This window comes from Gymnodraco acuticeps, unplaced genomic scaffold (assembly GCF_902827175.1).
Source record: "Gymnodraco acuticeps unplaced genomic scaffold, fGymAcu1.1, whole genome shotgun sequence".
NCBI lineage: Eukaryota > Metazoa > Chordata > Actinopteri > Perciformes > Bathydraconidae > Gymnodraco > Gymnodraco acuticeps.
The window spans coordinates 836,335-863,510 of record NW_022990911.1 but is presented as its reverse complement, the minus strand read 5'-3'; the positions used below and the strand labels follow the sequence as shown (position 1 = coordinate 863,510).

Here is a 27,176-nt window from a genome sequence, read left to right as displayed (position 1 = left end):
CTAGGTACACTTCAACTATGAGAGACAGAATGGGGGGAAAGAATCCAGGAAATTGCACAATTGGTGGCTGACTAAATACTTTTTTGCCCCACTGTATATGGGTGGATATATGCATATATATATATTTGTGCATATATGTGTGTGTCTGTATATGAGGAGATATTTTCCAAAACGCTATAATCGCCACATTTAAAAAAATTGAGTTTGTCGTGCCATTTTGCTGTGTACTGAACCTATTCACTGGTATATCAACATTTCATACCAAATCACTATTTCAATTTCAATTTCAAACCTTTATTTAGACAGATTGAGATCACGGATCTCTTTTACAAGGGAGACCTGCATCAATTTAGTTCCACATGAAACATAAAAACAACATAAAAACAAACAATAGAGGACATCATATTTACCAACACTTACAAACACCCATAGTGTCAGAAAGCATCTCGTGCAGACGTGCCTTAAAAACATTCAGAGAAATAAAATTGCTCAAATTCAATTTGGACTGTAGGCTGTTCCAAGCAAGTGGAGCTGCGCACATAAAAGCTGTCTTACCTAAAACAGTCCTTACCCTTGGTACATCTAACAAGACTACATCCTGCGATCTCAGACAATAGCTGCTTGCAACTTTCTGCTTTATCAGAGAACAGATGTAATACGGGAGTTTGCCCAACATAGCTTTATAAATAAAAGTGTACCAGTGACTGAGCCTCCGTACAGAGAGTGATGGTAAACCTGCCTTGGTATACAGTGTACAGTGATGTGTAAGCGCTTTACAATTTGTGACAAATCTCAGAGCACTGTGATACGCAGCATCCAATTTGCTCAGGTAATTGGCTATACTGTATATCCTTGTTTAAAATGTACGGCAAGGTGCAGTTCCTTTCCAAACCGCGATAAGCGCCGAACCCATTTTGAGCCTTAACGCGATATGTCCTCTCTACCAATCAGAATTCGGTGAGCGTTCTATGCAATCCAACATGGCGGCGCTCTGAGTCGAGGTTTGTTTATGTTCATTCAGTCTTCGAAATAAGTCTTTAAATGTCTTTAAACTGTTGTAACACCTTTGATGGCCTGGATGAGCCAGTGAGACCTACACCTGGGGGTATAAAACGTTGACTGGACAAAGAAAACCACAAAAAACAACAACAAAAGAAGGTTCGTCACTTGTGTGGCGCGTTAATACCGACTGTGGGATGTCAACACAAAGCTGCTACGAAAGGTTTCTATCAGGCCGAGAAGCTGTCACCGGACGACCTGATGATGAACTTCAACCATTTGTATGAAAAACCAAATAAGGTTGACCAGGACCGGGCTATACTTCATCTCCTGGACATCACGCAAGTGAAAAGGAAGCGTCCGAAAGTTCAGGACGTAAACAAACAAAAAGACCGGAACGTATCTGTCAAGTACAATCTCTTGTGCAACAGTCACCCAGAGAAGGTTCCCGTTTGCAAGGCGACCTTCATTAAAGTGTTTGGTGAGTACAACTTTCGTTTCAGAATTTGCTAGTTTAATACCGTTTTGTAGGTTTCTCCCTTGCAACAAAGATCTTCTGCTGTTAATAAGCATGCTAACGTGTTGTTGTTAGCATCTGGTGCTAGCTAGCTGCGCTAAAGTTAAGTATATAAGGAGCATTTTCAACAACAAGGTGGAGGGACAGTCCTCTCCTGTCAGACTGAGAGACTGATAACCTCAGCTCAGGTGAGGTAAAGGACTCTCTGAGTGTTTAGATAGTTAACTTAGTCTAAGTTCTCAGTGGGTCTCAAACGGTTTGGTCACCATTTATGTAAACACATATTTCCATTTGAGGGGGTAGTGATTAGTAAAATATGCATGAATAATAAAAAAAAAAACATTAACTAGGTGAAAAAAGGTAAGATAAACTATTAAAACTTGTTGAGAGCTAAAACTAGTCTTTGCTTCTACCTCAAAGAGGAGCAGGGGGAGAGGGGGGAGACGGGTGAGGCTGGTTCAGGAGCACAGACACACTCACAACTATAAATGAACCAAAAACAAATAAATAAACAAGTTTCAATGTTTTTTCATATTGGATATGGTACAGTATGTTATTGGTTATGGCCATGTTTTTATGATTATTTAAATGTATACAGTTATGTTTCATATGGGTGTAGTCTCTTTATTTCCCCCTCAAAATGCACCAGATTGATGCATTTAAGTCCAACATTTAAAGAGAACTCCTCATATATTTATAAACTGTATATTATGTTCCATAATTCAATGGACAATGGAATTGTACTTTTTTTATATATACCATCAAACATATTTTCATATATAAAGTGGGTAACTATACAAAACGAAGTGAGATAACTGTTTATGAATATCTGTTTAACTTTATGTAAACTTGTGTAACTCATGAAAGATAAATGAGTGTTTCAATAAAACTATTACATATCAAAATGTATAGTGCAGTTTTTGTTTTCATTGCAATATTTTTTTTTAATATGTATAGTCATACATGGTCCATGCATATATTGCGATATATTTCAAAATATAAGGACTACTTTCCCATATATGGAAATGTATGATCCAATATATTACAATATATTTTGTTTCATAAGGGCCTCACCACCTTTAGAGGACACAGTAAGTACTGTTGAATGGAGTATGAATACAACTAAGACATACTACTTTGTCAAAACATTCAACTTTGACCCTCTTGCTCATAAATCGTGTCGGTTAGATCAGCCAGAAAAGCATGCTGGTTTGCATACGGCAAAATGCAATGGGATGCAGTGGAGAATCTTGGTATTTTAGGAGCATAGCACTTGAGATACTATTGGGACATACAAAATAATTTTCTGGCCTATTAAAATGTAATATGTATAACGGAATGTACCCATCTCTGGATCTACTGGTGTTGCATTTATTTGTAGAGCAAATATTTTGTAGTCTCTGCGGACACTATAAGAATCTGAATCAGGTTCATTGCAGGGAATTAGCTTTGGTGAACAATGCTGTATATGTAAACACAATAAGAGGAATTTAAATGTAAGAGGAGCAAAAACGTAACTTTGATTAAACCCTTAAAAAACGATGGAAAAATAAAGATAAATATTAAGACGAAGTATCATTTTACAAAAAGGAAAGAATACAAATATGCTCTGAGATATGAGCAGTATATTATTATGGTCAACGCTACCACTATCTGCACAGCTCTCTGAGCAGTATATAATAATATACTGCTCAGAGAGCTGTGCAGATAGTGGTAGCGTTGACCATAAATGTGTAAAATATTTAGAGGAATTTGAAGGGGTTCACAATATTAAAATCAACACGACGTGCATTAATATAATGCAAAGTGTTTTTGTGGCGGGCAGTGTCATTTGGGGTCCCGGGCCTTGTGATGAGGCCTGGCTGACGGATAGCGACTGTTTTTATGATGTGAGGTTTGCGTCCTTATGGAGGGGGGGTCTGTGTCCAGGGTGGGAGGGTGTCAGCCATAATATTTCCTGCCCACCTCAGGGTCCTGAATATCAACAGGTCATAAAGGGACGACAGATTGAAGCTCATTCACAAACTGTTGGCAGAGTCTGCCATACAAGGTACCACCTACTTGACCCAAATCCATGTTGGGTTCAGCATTCTCCCAAGGACATGTTGACAGCATTAGCCTGGGTATGAACCACCAGCTGTCGTATTGGTAGACGACCGATCTACCTCCTAACCAAGCCACCTGAACCTTTTCTTAGTCGGACACTGTTGAATGAGTAAAATGGTAAATGTAACTACTTCATTTAACATCTCTTGACCACAGGGTTGTAGTCATTTCGCGGTTGGTCGCAACCTTTTCCCCATTGGCCAATGATGGATCTCTCGGTATGATTAACTTGGCCAGAGATTCCTGGACTAAGCTGGTCAGTATAGGCACAAATGCTGCAACTCTCTACCCTACATTGATTATATTTCTCTTATTTCCTTTCTTTTCTCATTTGATTTAGCAGGCAAACATTAATTCAGCAAAGTACAAACACTAAAACATTGCCTCACATTACCTCAGATGTCTTTGATGTGCTTTGCCAGCAGCTATTATTGCTGTTGTCAATGTCTTATGTCACTGCTGTATCCATTGCATTGGTTACCAGTTGGATCTCAGCTTCACCTGACAGTTTAGAGTATAAAGAGCTGCAGCATCTATAGATACACTCCTCTGTGTTCGGGTGTTTTTACATTAAGGCCACGTTTGACTTTGTAGTCATGCTTCTATCAGTTCCTGATCTACCCACCTAGCATCTAATAAGTGACTAAAAGGCTACTTGCAGCTGATTGAAGATAAATGCATGTCACTGTCACCTTAAGTTTGAATCGATTTGTGGCAGGGAACGCATCATTTCCTAACTTATTTATTTGCAAAAAGAACATCATATCTGTCTGCTTAGATTTAGTTTACCAGGAATGACAAATGCATGGAGAATGAGGACAAGAGAAATCTGTATCTTCACTATGTTTTATTTTTGAATACACAGCTATGAATGTAAGTACATATAGAATGTGTGGTTGTGTGAAGCTTGTGTTATTTATGTCTGTACAGGTGTATTACATTTCTCAATAGAGATGATGGCTCCGTAACTACAACACAAGTCTACCAACAACTCTACCGTGATTATGGCATAACTGGGAAGCAACAGAATACAACGGAAAGTGTAACTTGTTTGTTACAGCTTGAAAAGACTGATTGAAGAAGCCAGTAGATTTTGGAACTTCAATCACCAAACACTGATTGGCAACTGGGAAAACATTGGGTGCCAAAGGGAAGTACTTCGTTTTTCAGGATTTCGACACACACAAAATCAATGCAGAGGCCTCTTCTTTGGTTTTCAGATGTTTTTTGGCTAAGCCAACCATCTGAATTCTCCATGGTACATGCCTGGTGGGTAGAGGAATCCCATCATCTTGTGTGCCTCGGAACAATTATTGAAATGTTCCAAGTCTTGGAACCCTAACCCTAACCCTAACCCTTTTCCCCATTGGAAAACATTTGGTCCAGGTTCCTCACATCTCAATATTAGTTGTGTTTATTCTAGTATGTTCCATAACTATATACACACACAGGAGGACGTTTCCTCTAACTTTCCCTAGCAGGTTTGCCCTTGATCGTTACCTTATAAACTCAGACTAGAAAGAGACTAGTTTGTTCCCAAACTGAGAGGCTGCTTATTTTGGTTTGGGCAACAAAAGCGTTCACTCAGCTTTTAAGTAAAATACCAGGGTATAAAATTACAGTTATTAGTGTCTTTTGTCCAAAAAAGATCACAGAAAACTGTAATCTTGGAACAAACACCCTCCATTGAAGCATCTTGTCTGCCGTAGTGGAGAGTCCTTCCCGTTAACCTTTCTGTTGTCTTAGTGTCAAATTTGAGCCATTTCTAAATGTTTTGATGTCGGAATAGGAGGTTATTTAATCCAATTGCCACACAAATGAAAATAATTGCCTTTTTTCAACTCCAAAAAAGGATTTAATTTGTTTAAATGATGTCTATTGACCATAAATGCAAGACAAAAAAAGTTAAACTTGTGGTACATTACATTTAGCTTTTATCCAAAGCGACTTACAATAAGTGTATTCGACCAAGAAGAAAACAGAATCATATAAGTACATCGGGTTTCAAGTACTACTCAACTGGAAATGCATGTGTCTATAATAAGAAGATGAATTCACGAGGATGTCAGCAATCGTGTGGGAGCCATCAGTGAAGTAGTATGGTGAGAGTCTGGCAGGACCGCAGAGACAGGTTCAGCCACGACTCGAAGTGCAGGACTCAGATCCAGTACTCAGGATCCAGGACACACGACCACAGCAACAGGATTAGCCTCAACTCAGGATCCCGGCGTATATATGGACACAAAAAAGAGATTTGGGGGAAACTGGGTTAATCGGAACATGAGAGTACACAGGTACAAACAGCCAGAAAGACGGAGTAAGGTGCCCCCCCCCCCAACAGTCCAAGCCTATAGCAGCTAAACTAACGTGTCTAGATACATGCACTCCCTTAGGATAGGTTGAGGGAAAAGTATAGCAAGTAAGAAGTAGGAAACGGAGGTGGAGAGGCACACGCAGGGAGAGAGGTCCCCACTGGAACCGGAGTTGGTGAGAGGTAAGGAGTAGGTCTGTGGCTACGTTCCACACGCCCGGGCTAGGCCTTCTCTGCAACATGTTACCCTCTATTAGAACCTTGAGAGGTCATAGAGGGGAAAGGTTTGGATAAAGTTTTAAATATAAGATCTAAGTTTTTAGGATTTAAGTGAAAGAGTAAGAACTAAAATGTATAGGTGAAGAGGCACAACGTATCTACGTCAATGCACTCTTATTAGATTATTTTATTTTATCACTATAAGCTTTATCAAAAAGGAAGGTCTTAAGCGTACTCTTAAAAACGGATAGGGTGTCTGCCGCCCGAACACAAACTGGAAGCTGATTCCATTGTACTTTTAGAGACTCTAGGAACAACCAACAACCCTGCATTCTTGGAACGCAATGCCCTAGTAGGACAGTAGGGTATAATGAGTTCTTTAAAGATCAAATGCAAAGATTTTTTTATAATTGCCAGTAAAATCGAAATCATATAGCTACAACACTATCTAAGATATTGCAGTATTAAAATCGGAGATAATATGCATCTGGCAATGCGCAATATTTATTTTGTTCAACCCCCAACACCAAGTCCGACGATTTATTTCTCAGCCGCTCGTCTCCGCAAGATGGCGTCGCGTGACGTCAGAGTGGCCAAACATATTTCCACCTGGCTTATCGCTCACAGCTGCTTCCGCCGATAGTACAACTTAGTTTCGATATCATGTCTGATTCTGAGTAGACTATAGACTAAAAGCTTTAAGAATCCAAACTATAACATATAATAAGTACCCTGTATCAAGATTGATGAAAAACAAGTGAAATTTGACCTTTTTAGAGAGATTTAGAAAAATAAAGTCCAGGCGACCTCTGGGTAATTTGGGAACCATCAGTTCCATTTGAACTTTTTCACTGTAAAAATCATTTTATTACTTTGAATTATCACTATAGGTATTCATTCCATCCAAATACAACTGTTGTGAAAAAAGAAATACAACATACTCTGTTATCCTCTTAGCCCCACGGACCCGAAATCGCTTCATTTGCAGGAAACGACGTCTAAGGAACCTTAATATTTAATAAACTATGAATATTTTATATCCATATAACGGGAAAAAACTCATTTAACTGATATTTTTCATTTATTTAAAAAAAAAAAACACAATGCTAACAGTGAGCCTCTGAATTAGCCCCGAGCGAAAAATGCTAACCTATTACTGCACCGAAAATCACTCCTAGCTCCCTTATTACTTATCCTAGCTCCACATCCAACACATTGTTTATGATCGTAAAGACACCTGCCCACCTCAACACTGAAAGATACAAACTCGCGAGGTTATCAACAAAAACGTACATCAAAACAAGTGGCGCTAGGTACTAACATGAGCCAGGCTAACATGGCTTACCTTCCTCTTTGTCTGGTCTAAACTGGCATTAAAATGATAAAAACGATGATGTAGTCTGTGTCCCCTTTGAAATGTTCTGATAATCTATAAGCAATAAAACTGCAATTCCGTTATCTGCTGTCCGCTCTGTGCTCCGTGCGCTTTGAAATCAAATCAAAATTTGTTTACCTCAATTCTTTGGCGTTTCTGCATTGCCCGGCTCTTTCGTTCTTTCGGTTGTTTTTTGTGCTCAAATATGGAGGGGACGGCTCCGGGTTTCAGCCTCCGATGTACTTTAAATGCTTCTCCACCAACAGACTTGACGATGGCAGGATCAACATCGTATGCATCAGACGCGAAGTTGTCAGAGCACAACTTGCTCCATTTTGTCGGCTGCCAGCCAACACGATTCACTAAAATAATCCAGTTTCGGCGGATGATTTTGTCTTGGGGAAATGAATGAAAAATTCTCCCAGATCCCGCACCGTTCGTACATCCGAAAGCACAACAATAACCCATGTTTTGCGTGATTTCGCGAATATAATTCAGAGTTTTCTGCACCAGTCATGAGCGAAAAACACCGCTGACATGTGAACAGCGCACGAGACTGCCGAGTCGGGATATTTGGCCCAGAGACTGTTTGGCCACAATGACGTCACGCTCGCGGAGGCTGCTGGGAATTACATGTCAGAAATTCAGACGGCTTTGGGTCGAGTTTTGTATCAATAAAAAGCTTTTTTTCGGGTATATTATCTCGATTTAAATTAAATAAAAAATACAGGCCAGTGGCGAGCCGTCAGGGCCCTCTAGGCCCTCTCTGAGGGCCTAAGATATTCTAAAAAATAATATTTAAAAACATTTAAAAAATATATTATTTTTTTTAAATATATATTTTTTAAATATTATTTTTGTTATATTTTTACCGAAAAAACTCGATTTAATTGTATTTAAAATAAAATTTCCAAAGAAATAAATCCTTCGAATCTGCCTGTTCAGTTTCTGTTTGAATGTGAAGGGTTACATGAAAAAAGCTCGTCTGGCCCTCTATGCGATTCACAGAGGGCCCGCTATAGTAAAACAACGAGAGAGTAATGTCAAGTGACAGTACAATTGACCAATCATATCTTCCCTCTAAATGGGAGGGCTTTATTATCGTGGACTTTATGACAAGTTCCGCCCGCTGCGCTGCCAAGTTTATGCATGTGATATATCAACGGGTCAAGCTAGGCGGAATTAGCATACGTTCATTCACGATGACTCACGTTAGTGATAGTAATGACATCGTTGCGAAACTACTAACCGAGTCTTTTTCAAGAATGAGTTACACGGATAAATTGGAGTTAATTACCAAAGGGCGACCAATACCACAGCTTAATTTGGTTCAAAAAATCAAACGGTTCGAGAGGCATTTTAATATCGGCAATTACGCCAGATACAACTGGATGACCGGATCAACCAGGGAACACAAGCTGTACTGCTGGGATTGCTTGCTTTTTGGAGCGGACAGTGGGTCATGGGCCAGAGATGGATATTCTGATTTAGGAAGTTTATCCAAATCAGCACATCGCCATCAGAATGCTTCAGGTCACCTCAGAGCTACTATTCGGCTTAAAACATTTGGGGACACCAGGATAGAGCTCCAGCTGGATGAGCAACAACGCCGGGGTGTCATCCTTCATAATGAAAAGGTGAAGAGGAACCGAGGAATTTTGAAACGCCTGATAAATTGTGTGGTGTACTTGGGCAAGCAGGAGTTGCCGTTCCGAGGTCACGATGAGAGTGTAACTTCATCAAACAAGGGGAATTACATAGAGTTGCTGGATTTAGTGGCAGAATATGACAGCGACCTGCACACACACCTCGCCACATCAACAGTATTTACCGGCACATCTTCAAGGATTCAGAATGACCTGATCAGCGCTGTCGCTGGTGTAATGACGGATAGCATGAAAGAGGAGCTGAGGAAGGCACCTTTTGTTGCGGTCATGTTGGATGAAACGACAGACAACGTGGCGCAGATGTCATATGTGCTTCGATATGTCACTGACGATGGGATAAAAGAGCGTTTCTTCAAGTACGAAGATGTGACAGAGGACAAACGAGCAGAGGCCATAGCTACACGGCTGCTGGAGTTCCTGAGGGAGAGTGGCTGTATTGACAAAGTGGTCGCGCAGTGCTACGATGGAGCAGCTGTTATGGCCTCTGGATTGAATGGGGTGCAAGCGAAAGTTAAGGAAACAATTCCACAGGCCCTTTTCATTCACTGCTATGCTCACATCTTAAATCTCGTTTTGTCAAATGGAGCTTCCAAGATAAGAGAGTGTAAGGTCTTCTTCTCCCACCTCTCTGGCTTGGCCACCTTTTTCAGCCGCTCAGCAAAGCGCACCAAGCTACTGGATGATATTTGCCAGCATAGGCTTCCACGGGCAGCTCCTACTCGCTGGTGCTTTCATTCTTGCTTGGTGTGCACAGTGGCAGATAAGACCAGGGAATTGAGAGAGGTAAGATAATAATAACAATGAACGTAATGGAAATATTAACAATAATAAAGAAATGATTTAGTGTTGGAAACTACCCACTCATAAAAACATGAAGGTAGAGAACTATGCTAGTATTACATTAAATTAAAAGCTAATCTTAGTGTTTACTGGAGGTCTATAAGTTGTTTTTTCTAAACTAAGCATTACTCTCGTAGGTGTTCGAGCACATCGTAGAACATCACACAGAGTTTGATGACGAAACTGTTCATTGCTCTGATCATCACCCTCCTTACCAGCTTCGATTTCAGCTTTTGGTTGAAAACCTTCCACGCTATCTTCTCCTACTCGGATGTTGTTTTTGAAATACTTCAGAACAAAGGTTTTGATATGCAGTTCTGCCTGGCGAGAGTGGATCAGCTACAGCGACAAATTGAACAGGAGAAGGGGAACTTTGACAGCGTCTACGATGAAACCCAGGCTTTGGTTGGTCCTCCGCGCGGCCGTGGAGCTCAAGGAGACGTTCGTGCACGGTACAGGGAGCTCCACTGCAGCGTAATTGACAGCCTGCTAACCCAGATTTCCAACCGCTTCAGTGACCACAAAAAGCTGGAATTCCTGGCCCTTCTGGACCCGCAACAGTTCGGGCATTACTGTAACTATTTCCCAACTGCTGCCTTGAACAGTTTGATGGAGAGCTATGGCGGATATTTCGACCAGCCTCGACTGCACACGGAACTCGCCGTGATGTACGGCATGTCTGACATTTTGGGGAAAAGCCCAGCCGACATTCATCAGTTTCTCCTCAAAAAAGGACTGAGTGAAAGCATGAAACAGGTGTACACCCTCTCATGCATCATCCTGACAATACCTGTGTCCACTGCCTCTGTGGAGAGGTCCTTCTCTGCGCTGAAGCGCATAAAAAGCTACTCGAGGTCCACGACTGGGCAAGTCCGACTGTCAGACTTGGCCTTAATTTCGATCGAGAAGGAATTGCTGATTGCTTTAAAAGCAAAGGATCACCTGCATGACGACGTCATCAAGTTCTTCATCCAAAAAGACAGGAGGATGGACTTTGTGTTTAGGTGATTTGATCATCAAAGGTAAGTGAAAGTGATTTTCAATGTGGGCCGCCGTGCCGACTTAATTCATTTGTAATTGTCACTTGGCTGTGGGTGCCCTGTCATGATAGGTGTTTATATAAATGGTGTTGTTTTGTGTGGTAGAGGGTCGCTGTCATTGATGCGTTTTGCACCCCGGGCCGCTGTTTTGATATTCCGCTGAAGTATACTATAGGCTGTGACGTAAAAACTTTTTCTTTTTTTTTTCGAGGGAAGAGGGGGGTGGGGTCAGAGGGCCTAGGTAGAAAAGTCACGGCTCGCCACTGATACAGGCAGTCTTAAAAACAACATTTCTATACAAATGTAGCATATTTGGAAGCTTTGCATTTGACCTTTAAGGTAAGATGGCGCATGCCCATTAAGGGCTTTGTAGGCGAGAAGAATCATTTTAAATTCTATCCTGTGTTCTATAGGGAGCCAGTGTAAGGCAGCCAGAACAGGAGTAATGTGGTCCCTTTTCCTAACTCTGGTTAGTACACGAGCTGCAGCATTTTGAATCAGCTGAAGCGACTTGACTGACTTCTTGGTACACCCTGATAATAAGGAGTTACAATAATCCAGCCTTGAAGTAACAAATGCATGGACTAGTTTCTCTGCATCGTTTTGAGGCAAGATATGCCTGATTTTTGCAATGTTGCGTAGATGGAAGTAGGCGGTCCTTGAAATTGATTTTATGTGGGCATTAAAGGATAAATCCTGATCAAATATAACACCAAGATTCCTTACAGTCTCACTGGAGGCCAAATTAATGCCATCCATAGTTAGTATATCTTTAGATAGTTTGTTTTGTAGATTCTTTGGGCCAAGAACAATAACTTCAGTTTTGGTCGTGTTTAACATCAAAAAGTTTAAGGTCATCCACGTTTTTAAGTCCTTAAGGCAGTCTTGAATTTTATTTAGGTGAATGGTTTCATCAGGCTTGATGGATAAATATAGTTGAGGATCATCTGCATAACAATGAAAATGTACAGAATGATTCCTTATAATATTGCCTAACGGAAGCATATATAATGTGAACAAAATAGGTCCGAGCATTGAGCCCTGTGGCACTCCATGGCTAACTTTGGTTTGCGTGGAAGATTCATCATTGACACGTACAAACTGAGAGCGTTCAGATAGATAGGACCTAAACCAGTCTAAAGCAGTTCCCTGTATGCCAACTAAGTGCTCTAGTCTTTGCAATAAGATATCATGGTCGATAGTATCAAATGCAGCACTGAGATCGAGCAAGACAAGAATAGAGACAAGTCCCTTGTCAGAGGCTATTAGAATGTCATTTGTGACTTTAACCAGAGCTGTCTCTGTGCTATGATGTGTTCTAAAGCCAGACTGAAAATCTTCAAATAAATCATTGTTTTTTAAGTAATCACACAACTGTTTTGCGACTGTTTTCTCAAGAATCTTTGAGAGGAACGGAAGATTAGAAATAGGTCTATAATTGGCTTTTATCACTGCTACTTTGAATGATTGTGGAACATAGCCTGGTAATAAAGACATATTCATAATATTTAATAAAGAAGTGCTAATTAATGGAAAAACTTCCTTCAACAGCTTAGTTGGAATTGGGTCTAACATACACGTTGATGGTTTAGAAGAGAGAATCATTGAATTTAATTGTTCAAGGTTTATGACTGAAAAGCATTCTAGTTTACTATCTAGTGTAATATTAGAACGTACGTTTCCGGGAGCTGTTAATAACACTATACTGGTCAAAGGCAAGAGGTCATTAATTTTGTTTCTAAGAGTAACAATGTTATCGTTAAAAAAGCACATAAAATCATTACTGCTGAGTGCTATGGGAATAGAAGGCTCAATCGAGCTATGGCTCTCTGTCAGCCTGGCTACAGTGCTGAAAAGAAATCTTGCATTATTCTTATTCTCATCTATTAATGAAGAGTAGTAGGCTGCTCTCGCTTTACGCAGTGCTTTCTTATATTCATTGAGAGTAATATGCCAAATTAAACGAGATTCTTCAAGTTTAGTGGAACGCCATATCCTTTCAAGTTGTCTCGACTTTTGCTTTATTTTTGCGGGTTTCGGCATTATGCCATGGAGCTAATCTATGTTGTTTTATTTTCTTCTTTTTCAAAGGAGCAACAGAGTCTAATTTTATTCGCAGCGCATCTATAGCACTATCAACAACATGATCAATTTGGGGTGGTGTATATTTTGTATAAGTTTCCTCCCTTACATGCAGACATGCTATCGAGTTAAGTATTGGTGGAATCTCTTCCTTAAATTTGGCTATAGCACTAACAGATAGGTTTCTGCTGCAGGAGCTTTTGACTAATGCTTTGTAGTCTCGTAACAGTACTTCAAAAGTTACTAAGAAATGGTCGGATAAAGCAGGATTATGCGGTTCGACTAATAGTTGCTCAATTTCAATATCATAAGTCAGAACAAGGTCGAGAGTGTGATTATAGCAGTGGGTTGGTTTATTTACACTCTGACAAAAACCAACAGAATCTAATATAGAGTTAAATGCAACAGTAAGGCTATTTTTATCATCGTCAACATGAATATTAAAGTCACCTACGATAATTACTTTATCTGTTTTAAGAACCAAAGTTGATAAAAACTCAGAGAATTCTGATAAGAATTCTGAATAAGGACCTGGTGCACGGTACACTGTAACAAATAAGATTGGCTGCAAAGTTTTCCAGGTCGGATGCGTAAGACTAAAAACGAGGCTTTCAAAGGAGGTATAATTTAATTTTGGTTTAGTATTGATTAGTAAACTTGAGTCAAAGATTGCTGCAACTCCACCTCCTCGGCCCGTGCCTCGGGCAATATGAGTATTGATATGGCTGGGTGGAGTGGCCTCATTTATGCTGACATATTCTTCATGTCTCAACCAAGTTTCAGTGAGACAGCATATATCAATATTATAATCTGATATTAAATCATTTACCAATATTGCTTTAGATGCTAGAGATCTTATGTTTAAGAGACCACATTTAATCTTCCTGTTTTGTTGCACTGTAGTAGTTGTTACATTTACTTTTATTAGGTTATTATGTATGACACCTCTATTAGGTTTTACCTTAACTTGTCCTTGGGCAGACACACACACCGCTAATATTGGGTATTTTATTCTGCCTTCAACTGCACAATGATTGTGGACTGCACCAACATCCATGTAGCTGCCCCCCAGTAAGATGAACCAAGCAAAGTTGACATACTCAACATACAGCTGTGCTCTTAAGTTTACATGAAGAATTTGTGAAATATTGGTAATTATTTGGAAAAAATGACTGATGATGCAGAAAACTTGTTTTTTTTAGGAACAGTGGTCAGGTGAAGCCATGTATCACTACATATATGTGTCACACATTAAGAGCTCTGTCTTACTTCCTCGCTCTTGGTCCTCTTCTACCTGGAAATAAAGACAACCAAAACATACACAAGCTGAATGTTAAAAGTGCAGACTGTTTAAACTACTGTATGGGTAGGGGAACTATTTGGCAGGTTTAAATGATTATAAGTAATTAATTATATCATTTTCTCATTGTAGACAGGGAGCCAGATGAGAAATGCAGAATATGCAGCTGCCATTTTCCACATGGAAAAGACAAAGGGCCAAGTTTATTTGAGTGGACAAAAGAGAAAGGGAGTTTAGCTGTAAATCAGTCCACCGACCACAGCTACACCAAAGGGCCTGAGTCTGCAGGCACTGACCCCGAACTCTCCAGCGTGCAGTCCGCAGATACTGACCCCGAACCCTCCAGTGTGCAGTCCGCAGACACTGACCCCGAACCCTCCAGTGTGCAGTCCGCAGACACTGACCCCGAACCCTCCAGTGTGCAGTCCGCAGACACTGACCCCGAACCCTCCAGTGTGCAGTCCGCAGACACTGACTTCGAACTCTCCAGTGTGCAGTCCAGTTGTTCCGAAGACCTAGCAGGGGATAATTGTAAGAGAATGGCAAAAATACTCAGCAGCAGGCTTACATGATGTCATCCGAATGGAAACAGGGCTTCCTGATCAGGCCATGTTTAAAAGGGTTGGTGGAGCGCTTTGAGGGCTCCATTGTGCATTTCGCTGGATGGAAAGTGGAGGGCATCCTGCTGATAAACCAGATCTTCATGGCCTTGATGAAGATCCGGCAAAATTATCCACACCTGCACCTTGCACAGCTGTTCCACTGCAGTACCGCAACAGTGGGTAATGTGGCGAACACAATGGTCCATCTGCTCCACAGGTTGCTGTTGGAGAACATGATGTCCACTGTGCCCAGTAGGCAAAAAAAAAAAAACAGCATGCCTCTGCTTTCCAGTCCGACATCCACGTGGCCGCCCCAAGTCAGATGGACCAAGCCAAGCTGACGTACTCCACCTACAGAGGGATGCACTCCTTCAAAGTGCTTATCTCTGTTGCCCCAAATGGAGTCATCAACTTCTGCAGCCAACTCTTCCCAGGCTCTGTGTCTGATAAGGCCATTATGCAGCAGTCTGGCTCATCTAGTGGCTGGCGACCTTATTCTAGCCGATAAGGGATTTTTGATTTCAGACATTGTGCCTGAGGGCGTCTTTGGCAACATTCCCCCTTTCCTAAATAAGGGCAAGTTCACAGAGAGTGAGGTGAGAGCAACCAGGGAAATAGCAAATAACCGAATTCACGTGGAGAGGGCAAATGCCAGGATAAAGGAGTTCAGGATTCTGGACCTGATTCCTTCCCACCTCAGGAACAGAGCAAATGTGCTGGTACAGCTTTGTTGTGCCTTGGTCAACCTGCAAAATCCCCTCATAAAGGAAACAGCCACATTAGAGTGTGGTGAGTGTGTGTGTATTTAATTGTAGCAAATCATTGTACATATTATAATGTCAAAAACGTCTGTGATTAATTGTTTAATGTTTATTTACCAGTTTGGGAGTAAGATGTTTATGTTATGTGTTAATGTGGTTGTTTTTATTGGGTTGCATGTAGCTAATGTTTACATGGAACAAATAAATAACTGCTCAGCATCTCCGCCACAATCCCAATCTGCTGTGTCCTGTTTTCCTCCCCTCTGCATAACACCCCATCACACATACGAAACACAACGCAGAGTCCGAGGGTGTTAAGAGTATGTTTATTTAAATGTCCTCCTCTCTACTGGCCAACACAGGGAGCATATGCTGGGTGTAGAATTTTTCCAGGAGGAGGAGATTTCCATGCCATGCAGGGTCTTTGGGGATGGGGATGGGGATGATGATCGCCTCCTTCGTGGTCCACACAACAAAGTAGCAGAGACTCCGGTCTGTGATGTGCAGCTGCCCTTGGACCTGGTGCCAGTATGGGTGGTTCTCCTTGAGAATGTATGACCCACCCTCCTCACGGAGACAGAAGGATGGTAACTGGACTGCCTCCGCAATGGTCATGTTCCTCTGGCTGTGTGGCACTGTGAACACCCGACTCACTCACAAAGAGACCAGACTCGAACACTGTCACCCGATAGGCCTGCACAAAAGCCTTCACCCCTTCGGCCTCGTTTACAACCCCCTAGTTGACAGCCATGACTCCGTCCAAGTTGTACCCCCCAAGCACCCTCTTTATGAGCATGGAGTGGATGAAAGTCCCGACCGCAGCACAGCACCATAATTGTCAACCTGCCCTGCCTGTGTAACTGCCACTGAGGATTTGTCCGCTGTCCTACGGTGGCTGTCTGGATGGCAGCTTGCTGGTCTAGGGTTAACCTAATCTTTTTACTTCCTGCTTCTTCACACACATGCTCTCCAGTACAGGTTAGCTCTGAGTGTTAGCGATGCTAATGTAAACACCGACCATATTACGTCCAAAACAGTCAGGCATTGTTTCTGATAGCAACTTTCTGATAGGGCCGTGGGTCCACATTTCAGATATTACGTCATATCGGACGCAAATCTGGATCCAGCTCGTTTTTAGAGATTTGAGTACGGAGGAAAAGAGAGAGGGTTTTATTTCCTGACGCTGCTTGAGTTCCCTGACACACCGGGGACACATATTTATGTATAAAAGACATCAAAAGGTGCATTTTGCATGATAGGTCCCCTTTAAAAAAAAGTATTGCGAAAAAGTTACTCTTTAAAAGGTCCCCTATTATACTGTTTTTCATCAACATGTTACATGTCTCTGAAGTGTTTAGCTTGAAATACTAAAAAGATCACCCATTTTAGCCAAAATCCCCTCTGTTTCAACCCTGTTTCCAAAGTGCTGATTCTCTGTCTTTTACTTTAGATGAAAATAAGGAGCCCCTCCCCACGCCCCTCTGAGAGACATTTGGAAGGAAAGAAACACTTTGTTGGTGTTACAAACAGACTTAAGGCTGGAAACAAAGAGGGAGGTCACACAGAGTTAAATGCCAATCAGATGTTTATTTAACAGTTTAACATAAAATACCTCTGAGTAATTTTGTATGTAAGAATAAGACTGTCAGTAGTGTCAGCACCAGTGACGAGCCGTGACTTTTATACCTAGGCCCTCTGACCCCCCCCCCCACCCCCCCCCCTTCCCTCGAAAAAAAAGAAGAGATATTACGTCACAGCGTATACTTCAGCGGAATATCAAAACAGCGGCTCGGGGTGCAAAACGCATCAATGACAGCGACCCTCTACCACACAGAACAATACCATTTATATAAACACCTATCATGACAGGCTCCCTTACTTACAGCCAAGTAACAATTGCAAATGAATTAAGTCGGCACGGCGGCCCACATTGAAAATGACTTAGGCCTACCTTTGATGATCAAATCACTCAAACACAAAGTCCATCCTCCTGTCCTTTTGGATGAAGCACTTGATGGCGGGTCATGCAGCTGATCCTATGCCACTCCAGTTTATCATTGTAACTCAATCTTGAAAATGACTCGGTTAATAATTTCGCAACGATGTCATCACTATCACTGAAGTGAGCCATCATGAACGAACTTATGCTAATTATAAATATATCGATCATAAATCTATCGTTTAGATTTATGATTCAAAAATAATAAAAGTAGGGTAGACATGTGGATATTATCCGGCTGAACAAAACGTGCATTTATCTAACAGGTTTGTTTTCCACAGACCTTATTTCGAGCTATTTTCCAAAATCCTATGGAGAAATGCCGTTGCTTTCTGTCCCTGTCGAGGGAATCCGAGCGAAGCTTACTTCCGGGTTATAGGATGCGTCACTGCACCACTTGCATAGACCTCACAGCGGGCGGAACTTGTCATAAAGTCCGCGGAAATAAAGCCCGCCCATTTAGAGGTAAGATATGATTGGTCAATTGTACTGTCATTTGACATTACTCTCTCGTTGAGTTACTATAGCGGCCCTCTGTGAATGTAGAGAGGGACCAACAGCTCTCCCGTCTTCACATAACTCGCAGAGACAGCATTTAACCCTTCACATTCCAACAGAAACTGAACAGGCAGATTCGAAGGATTTATTTCTTTGGAAATATTATTTTAAATACAATTAAATCAAGTTATTTTGGTAAAACTAATGAAAAATGTAATAACAACATATAAAAAAAAATGTTTTTTTTTTTATGTTTTCAAATATTATTTTTTAGAATATCTTAGGCCCTCACAGAGGGCCTAGAGGGCCCTGACGGCTCGCCACTGGTCAGCAGTGAGTGGATGTGGGGAAGTCTGCTGTAGGCATGTTGTGCAGGGGGGAGGGGTCGTCACAGTTGGTTATTCGCTATCGAGAACCGCAGTGACGCATCCTAAAACCCGGAAGTAAACTCCTTCCGAACCGAATCCTATGGAGAAATTGCATTGCGTTTTTGACGAAGGAACCCTTCGTCAAAAACGCAATGCAATTTCTCCATAGGATTTTGGAAAATAGCTGGAAATAAGGTCTGTGGTTGAGACACATTGAAGAGACGGATCACGTTTTGTTCAGCCGGATAATATCCACATGTCTACCCTACTTTTATAATTTTCGAATCATAAATCTAGCCGCAAGAAGCAAAATGCTAACGTTATACTATAAACAAACTACAGCAGGGTCGCTGCTTCAACGTCACGCCAACTTGCCGGGACGGGTGGCGCAGTGGTCTGTGCATCCGATCATCAGATCAAGGGGGAGTGCTGGGGAACTCCAGTTCGAAACCCGCTCCTACCGCCACTGTGTCAGGCCGTTGTGTCTTTGAGCAAGACACTTCACCCGGATTTGCTCCTGTGGGTAATGTCCACAGTACATGTATAATACTAATGTGTACCTGTAAAAGCGTCTCGATGTCTTCGAGGCGTGAAGATGGACGGTGTGGCGCAGTGCGCTGTGCAATGATCATCAGATCAAGGGGTGAAACCCGCCGCTGCTGCGTCTGTAAAGCCGGTGTGTCCTTGGGCAAGACACTTCACCTGAACTTGCTCCTGTGGGTATTGTCCACAGTATCTGACCATTGCATGTATCATATATGTGTAATGTGTGTATATGTAAAGCGCTTTGAGTCATTGATAAAGCGCTATAATAAATGTAAGGAATTATTATTATTATTAACTTAAAGGGGACCTATCATGCAAAATGCACCTTTGTACGTCTTTTATACATGAATATGTGTCCCCGGTGTTCCAGGGAACTCACCAAGTGTCAGAAAACACAACCCTCTCTATTTTCCTCCTTAGCCAAATCTCTAAAAAAGGGGCTGCAACGGATCTGAAAAAAATTGATCCAGATTTCAACACTTTTCTACGTCACAAAGACGTGCTCCGCTTATTGGTCAACTCTCCACCTATCAGGGGAATGAGCCACGGCCACGTGCATTGCCAAACCTCTCATTCGCATATAGGCTATCGGCAGGCTAAATCAACCCCAGTCACATCTGTGTTTTTGCCTGCTCTTGCCAGGATGTCTAAGCGAGTTAAACATTGTGCTGTTGTTGGCTGCAAGACTCGGGACAGGGGAATGCATGCAATGCCATCAGTGGAAAAAGAAAATAATCTGTGGCTAGAATTCATTTTCAAGGGACATGTGCCAGAAGACCACGGCAGATATCTGTTTGTGTGTTCCAAACATTTTACGACGGACATGTTTATGAACTTCTCTCAAGTCCAACACGGATATGCCTCCAAATTAATGCTAAACCCGGGATCAATACCAACCATCCGGGACCAGGCCAGTGAGGACACATCCAATTTTGAAGCTGTACGTTTTTATTTAGCGGTGTTTTTCCTGATAAAGCTATCTCTAGCTTGTAGTATGTAGCATGTAGCTTCACCGTATCAATGTCGCCTCAAACCCAAATAGTAATCGGTTAGGTGTTTATATGTTTTTGTAACATTTTATTTTGTACGCTTTGTTTGCTTCGTCTTTTCTTTTAATTATCAGGCATTTGCTAACATGTTCAGACATACTGCCGTAATGGCGATCTGTGTGAAGGCTGTAAAGCCACGCCCTAGACGATAACACAAGTATTTATTCTCCTATTTATTAGTATTTTGTATCCTCTAAAATCATATTGAGTAAGTTATAATAACAAACGTAATCTTCTGTAGGTAAGTGCCGTTTTTTCCAGCGTTATATGTAAAGGCTTTTGTGATTGTAGTCTCTAAGAACGATCAGATATCATCGATCTGTAAGCTACGCTACGCTAATGAGACATGCCGTTTTTTGCAGCGTTATATGTAAAAGCTTTTGTATGTTTACTTGTTTGCGCACATGAATATAAATGGGGGTGTGTTAGGATACAACACTGTGTGTATGTATGCAAGGGGGGACACACACCACGAGTAAAACGGAGCTAAAGCCCCGTTGGTCTGTTGTTGTTGACGAGGCCTTACCTCTAGCAACAGGCTAATTAGTGGCTAGCACTCATTACAGTCAGTCTACTGAGCTCAGCCCCTCTCCAACACATCATCTGTATTGAATCAGAAACACAGCATGCACGTTACGGTTCAAAACTAACTCAGATTGGAAAAGGCTAAGCAAAGAGCTTTGCTAAATAGAGAGTTTTAAGCCCCATCTTTTGGGATTTCAGACTATATTTATCCAAATAGTATTTTCTCATCCTGAATACTAAGTTGAGATGATTTTGTTCTAACTATGTGTTCTTCTTTACAGGCCAGCACCTCACATGCTACCAGCAGATTACCTGTGATGACAGATTCTGCATGTCAGACTGACCCACCCAAGTACCGTACTGTTCGTACACAGCTATCCTCAAGGACTCTTGGTTCACATCGAAGTACAGGTTAGAAGCACGTTTTTCAAATGTTCTTTGGATACATCTTGACATTCTGATGTTGTAGCCTTTAATTTGTGTGCTTCTAATTGTTGTAAAATATGTTTGTTTTATCTTTTGTTTTGTTTTTATTGTCAAATACAATTATGTTACAGCTGTCCAGGCTAAAATTCCCTGCAGAAGCGTTGGTGTCGAAACACTTCCGTTGGAAGTGCCAGTGCCCTTTTTAACATCCACCCCCTTAAAGAGACCACCAAAGAGAACCCGTGTGGATCTTGAAGAGGAATACGAAGATCCATTTGAGGGAAGCTCTTCTTTGGTGATTTCCGAAGGCCAGGATGCAACTTATGATCCAGCAGAATCCATAACAAATGCTACAGAAACAACAGCCATGTCGTAAGTTACTGAAATATCACTATGTGTGAGTTTGTCTATGTATTGTATTTTTTGCTGTATATAATTCAAACATTGATAATAGGGAAACACCAAAGATCTCTAAAGCAACAATCTGTGTGATGGATCTTAACTTCTATTTTTTTGTTTTAGTGGTCAAGAACAAAACCCCCCCCCAGACGATCAACACATACATCGTGTATGAGACCTGCCTCATGGAGCTTTTTGAATCATGTCCTGTGTGCAAGCGTGTGTGTGATGTACAAACCAGTAGGATCGGTACATTCATATCAGTGCAGCAGCTGTGCCCCCATTGTCAGTTTACAAGAAACTGGAATAGCCAGCCTGTTCTTGGGAGTACTCCAGTTGGAAACCTGCAGCTATCAGTTGCAACATATGTCAACGGAGCATCTTTCTACAAACTTTCAAAGGTAAATTAACTGCAGAAGATTGTATTGCCAATGTTTGAAAATGCAAATGTTGTTGTTGAATAAGATAGGACAAGGTAACAATAACAAGAGTGAGAAAATGATGACATAAAATAATGACATGTTCAGCTCTTTCCCTGTTTAAAAAAGGGCAGCTCATTTGCACTTTCCAGGTTCTCCTCATCGACTCGTCAACAAATCTACAGGTGATCTTTGAGATTAAAATGTGTTCTTGCGGTTTTCTTTCAACCATTAGGTCTTCAAACAATGAATATGCAGCTATGCAAATACAACACCTTCCGAAGGCATGCCAGGATGTTCATTGAGCCAGCGATTGTTTCTTACTGGCAAAAAGCACAGGAAGGCATGCTACAGAAGCTCCATGCAGAGGAGAAAGTGATAGTTGGTGGTGATATGAGGGCTGACTCCCCAGGTATGTATTTTTTATATAATTTACATTTCAGAAAGGGGTTTCACTATGTGTGATTTATTCAATTAATGGTTCCTGAAAAACATATGCTAAACACTACAAGCAAAAATACAAATTCACCATCCGCAGAGAAAAGTAATTACTGTAAAACATATTTTCACAGGCCACTCTGCAAAGTTCGGAAGCTACACTACGATGGACCTGAAGAACAACAAAGTCGTTGACCTCCAGTTGGTTCAGGTAAGTGGGGTGAAATGAAATATCAATGTTTTTTTCTTTAACACTGTTTGCACGTTATATTTAAAATGTGTGTATCAATGGTTATTTGTATGTGTCATAACAGAGCAATGAGGTTGGTGGAAGCTACCACATGGAGTTAGAGGGCCTGAAAAGGAGTCTGGAGTTGTTAAAGGAACGTGGTGTGACTCTGGACTGTATTGTCACGGACAGACATCTGCAAATTCAGAAATTCCTAAGGGAAAGCAGCATCACCCAATTCTTTGATGTGTGGCACATAGAAAAAGGTATTTTTCTTTATATTAATTTCTATAATAATAATATAATAATATTTTGAGTAAACTTGTATGTATATTAACTACATGTTAAATGTATTTATTAGGGATTTCTAAGCAACTGGAGAAGGCTGCAAAAAAGAAGGACTGCGAAAAACTTCGAGGGTGGGTGAAGAGTATAAGAAACCACATATACTGGACTGCAGCAACCTCCACCACCGGGCCTGAGAGAGTGGCCAAATGGACGTGCAGGATATCCACTCTCATGATGACCCCCTGTTCCCCAAGTGCCTTCATCCACTGCGCATTGCGCAATACCAATGGATGGCTGCAGGTATGTTGTTCATAAACCATATTACATTACTCCTCTATAAATATTTGTAAGGGACAACTATTGAATACAGGATGTTGTCAGACACAATCTATAAAGCATGACAATTCAAATATGACTTTGATTTTCAAATTCTTAGGAACGCCGGCCTTTCACAAGCTGGAGACAATTCTCTCAACCAAGAGGATTTTGAAAGCTGTGGCCAAACTCAGCCCACACCAACAGACTTCATCTTTGGAGTCATTCCATGCCGTCATCCTGCGCTTTGCTCCAAAGAATGTTGTGTTTCCATTTCTTGGAATGTTGTGCAGGTAAAATAAACCATAGTTACTTACTAATTAGTGACAATTTGTACATTCTTTGCTATTATTTACTTTTTTTTTTTTATCATGGCGGAAATGAAAGACTGTACCTGGCAGCCCTGCACTACAATGAAAACGCAGAGCGTGCACAAGCCACTACATCCACTGGAAACCCTCTGTATAAACTGCAGTTCCCAAAGGCCAGGAAGGGAGAATGCAGAGCAAAACCAGTAAAGACTGACCCCACATTCCGTAAGTGTTTAAAATATTTATTATACAACTATTTACAAATATAAAATAAATAAATTAAAAATAACTTTCAGTTTTGTACATGCATATACTAATGTAAACCACATTTTTTGTTGTGTTTTTTAAAATATTGCACAGGCTACGTGGCCAACTTGATGGACCTGATATTCGACCAAGTCTTTGTGGACCCTGCACCATTCACACAGGAGCTTCTGAAGATACCCATCCCAGAGGACCTGTGTTCCCAATATGAGCGACTTGACAGGGAGGAGGTCATCTCCGGGTATGCTACTCGGTTCAATTTGGCTGCTGTCTGAACCCAACATAGATATTTCGCGGATCAGGAAACTCCTGCCTCCCTGAGGACAACGCAGGCCGGAATCACCACTCTGATCCTGCGTCCAAGGAAGCCCCAGCACCAGCTCACAAAGCTTCTCTAGGCTAGATACCTGTGATGCCTGAAATCATTAAAAAATATATTTAGTGTCATTTATACAAAATACAAGTACATTTAGTTTTTTTTTTATGGGTTCAAAGAATCGTTGATTTTGACAATAAAGTTCCGAGTTGATATCAAATGTGTCGTGATTATTCATGTTTGGATGGGTAAAGAATATTCTGATTTCAAAAGCATAAGGTTGTGTGTGGACTTTTGTTGTCGTACACATGGGTGTGTTATGCCATTGCTGTGTAATAATATATATATATATATAATAGTACATGTACAATGACAGAATGAAAGATTGCATAAAGCCATATACACCAGTATTTATTTCCATGAACAATATTAGCATTCGTTTTACAATTTCAGTCAAAACAAACAAACAAACCACTCACTGCTCTATTTGCCTCAACTGTAGTCCACCATGTTCAGCTCTGTAAATATTCAATGCATTCTGCAGGGAGAACACATTCAGGCACACAGGCTCCAATCCAGGATGGTCCACCATACAGGTTACAGAGTCCTCAAGTTCCTGCATCCGTCTTGACACCTAGTGTGATAAACATATATTGAATGACATGTGAAAAATGTATTCTCTAAACAGACAACTTAGTGAAGCTATCAAAAATGTTACCTGTGGTATCGCCATGCAGCACACATTCTCCGTTCAGAAGGCATCGTGGCGCAATTTGCACATGTACACCTGTAGAAAGAAGTCAATAACTGAGCTTTTAAAAACACATGAAACTACACACACTGCTGACAACTGAGGTGTTGTTGGAGTTATACTTGTTATCACCCTAAGTTATTGAACTTTCCAACGGTTGTTGCACGATGTTGGAAGAAAAGGACTGTAAACTATTAATAAACGCAATGAGGCCATTGTATATATGCTGAAAATATGAATGTCTCCCTTTATAAATATGTATATATTATCATATATATATAAATATGTATCGCTGTTTTTGCGTTACAAGCTCTAAGTTATAAACTGTACACATAGCATTCTTGCTAATTAGCCAACATATGAACGGAATAAGTAGCACACATCGTAACAAACAGAGTAAAATAAATAGGGACAACAGCTTGTCAACTAACCATTCAGAAACGTCCTGCTGCAACCGAGATGTTTGCACCTCCACCAAAACCTCCGCTGCTTCAGGGTCAGTCTCTGGATCAAATTGATAATACGCTTGAACACATGCATTGCTCTGAGATGACATGTTTATTCCACAAGTAATCACAGCAAGCATGGTAACGTGACTCTCACCGGCTCATGCCCCGCTCTTCTGCAGGGGGGCGTGGTCAGCTGCTGCTCAGAATTTTCAAAGACAGGCTTGGAATAGAGCGAAAATGAGCGAAATGAGGCATGGCTAAAAAATGATCTGTTTGGTATTTTGAAAAATAAAATGTATAAATATACTTTATATAGGTATGGTCATACACTATATCATTTAAATATAGCATGATAGGTCTCCTTTAAGATCCATATTCAAACATACAGACTCTAAATGGTACGAGTTGAAGTGTTTGTTTTAACAGTTTGCAGGAGGCAGGGACTTGCTTTCAAGCAGAACAGGGCAAACTAACTTAGAGGAGTGTTTTACGTGTTCGGTGTAATGGCGTACAACGGCCTGGACAACTTCTGTAGTCCTATTCAGCCACTTGGTAACAACCATCGTTTTTAGTATGCGTCACTACGGCACTCTATAGGTTACACAAGCCAAAAAAACGTTATGACAAAGTGACCAAAATCTGATCATTTTCAGAAAGGTTTTTATATAAATGGATCAGGACAAAAAAAGTATTTGTTCCTGAAACTTTCAGAATCTCTTTACACATAGGGGACATTTATGTATAAAATACTTGAAAAAGAGGATTTTGTATAATAGGTGACGTTAACAGGAAACACTACAAGACTGAGTAAATATGGCTCTTGGTATAAACAAAATAAAGTCCTTTGCTTGGAAAACGCTGGCTCTCTTGACATGACGTGAAACGACAACTATATTTAGAAGGGTTAAAGGGTGGTAACCACCAAGCATGGGGCGACAGACACTTGCGGGAAACCACACAATGACCAAGAGCTCCTTTATTGTGGGACATCTTTAAAGACAGTGTCACTTCACAGTCAATCATATTCATGTACATTTGAGATGGAGAAGAGTTGAATAATTGGCCAAGAGGGGATGGAGGTCACTGATGTATTCCGTATATTTCTTCCAGAAAGAATTGTTAGTTGAAGGCATTAAAGAAGTTGTATTTGGCTTTAACCCCAATACCCCCATGATTGCAAAAAGGTGAATTTGAGATTTGAATATATTTTAACCCTGCTCTATCAATCACATTAAATTGCTTTAAGAATATTCAGTTCATTCACATTGATAAACTAATGGTGTAATTCTTGAATCTGTTTCCACTCTATACTTGTTTTGAATGTAAATGTGTTTTCCATCAAGCGAGCTGAAGCAAAGCCTTGTTAATAACATTATCAAGCTCCATTACACACAGACATTCTGTCACCTTCACACCAAAAGACCTGTTGCTTTTGTTTCATTTGCACCTGTCCATCATCATCTCTTTCTCTTTCAAGATTTCCTTACATTTTTTTAAGGTGATTGTTTGTCATTACCAAAAATTAAACCATGGAGTGACAATGTACACAAACCCTGGTCTTGATTCAAAAGCATTTATATGTCGTATTTTCAATAACATTCTCACTTTTTTCTGCTGAGTGAAGCTTCACTGCAATATATTTTTTAATGTGCTTTGCTGTCTCTACTCTAACTTCCAGTTTCCATAGTGAGAGGAATTTCAGTAATAGTAAGATGAGAAAGTAAAGAGGGTTTATGTAGAGAAAGACTGACATGATAAATTGTTTTG

The 27,176-nt window shown here is 40.8% G+C and overlaps 1 protein-coding gene across 2 annotated transcripts; it reads left to right on the top strand.

Annotated features, from left to right (window-relative positions):
* The first annotated feature begins 979 nt into the window (after positions 1–979).
* LOC117557914 lies at positions 980–23,748 on the top strand. Of its 2 annotated transcripts, XR_004570769.1 has the most exons (10): positions 980–1,480; positions 21,086–21,215; positions 21,362–21,602; positions 21,753–22,030; positions 22,284–22,460; positions 22,621–22,697; positions 22,801–22,981; positions 23,077–23,303; positions 23,440–23,611; positions 23,706–23,748. XR_004570769.1 is itself a non-coding variant. In XM_034233911.1 (5 exons), exons 1-5 carry the CDS (start codon positions 22,295–22,297, stop codon positions 23,491–23,493), a joined length of 705 nt encoding a protein of 234 aa, XP_034089802.1. In that variant the 5' UTR covers positions 22,288–22,294; the 3' UTR covers positions 23,494–23,638. The 2 variants fall into 2 exon arrangements, 1 of the variants encoding a protein (XP_034089802.1); XM_034233911.1 differs by lacking the exons at positions 980–1,480; positions 21,086–21,215; positions 21,362–21,602; positions 21,753–22,030; positions 23,706–23,748 and having other exon boundaries at positions 22,288–22,460; positions 23,440–23,638.
* Positions 23,749–27,176: the final 3,428 nt, after the last annotated feature.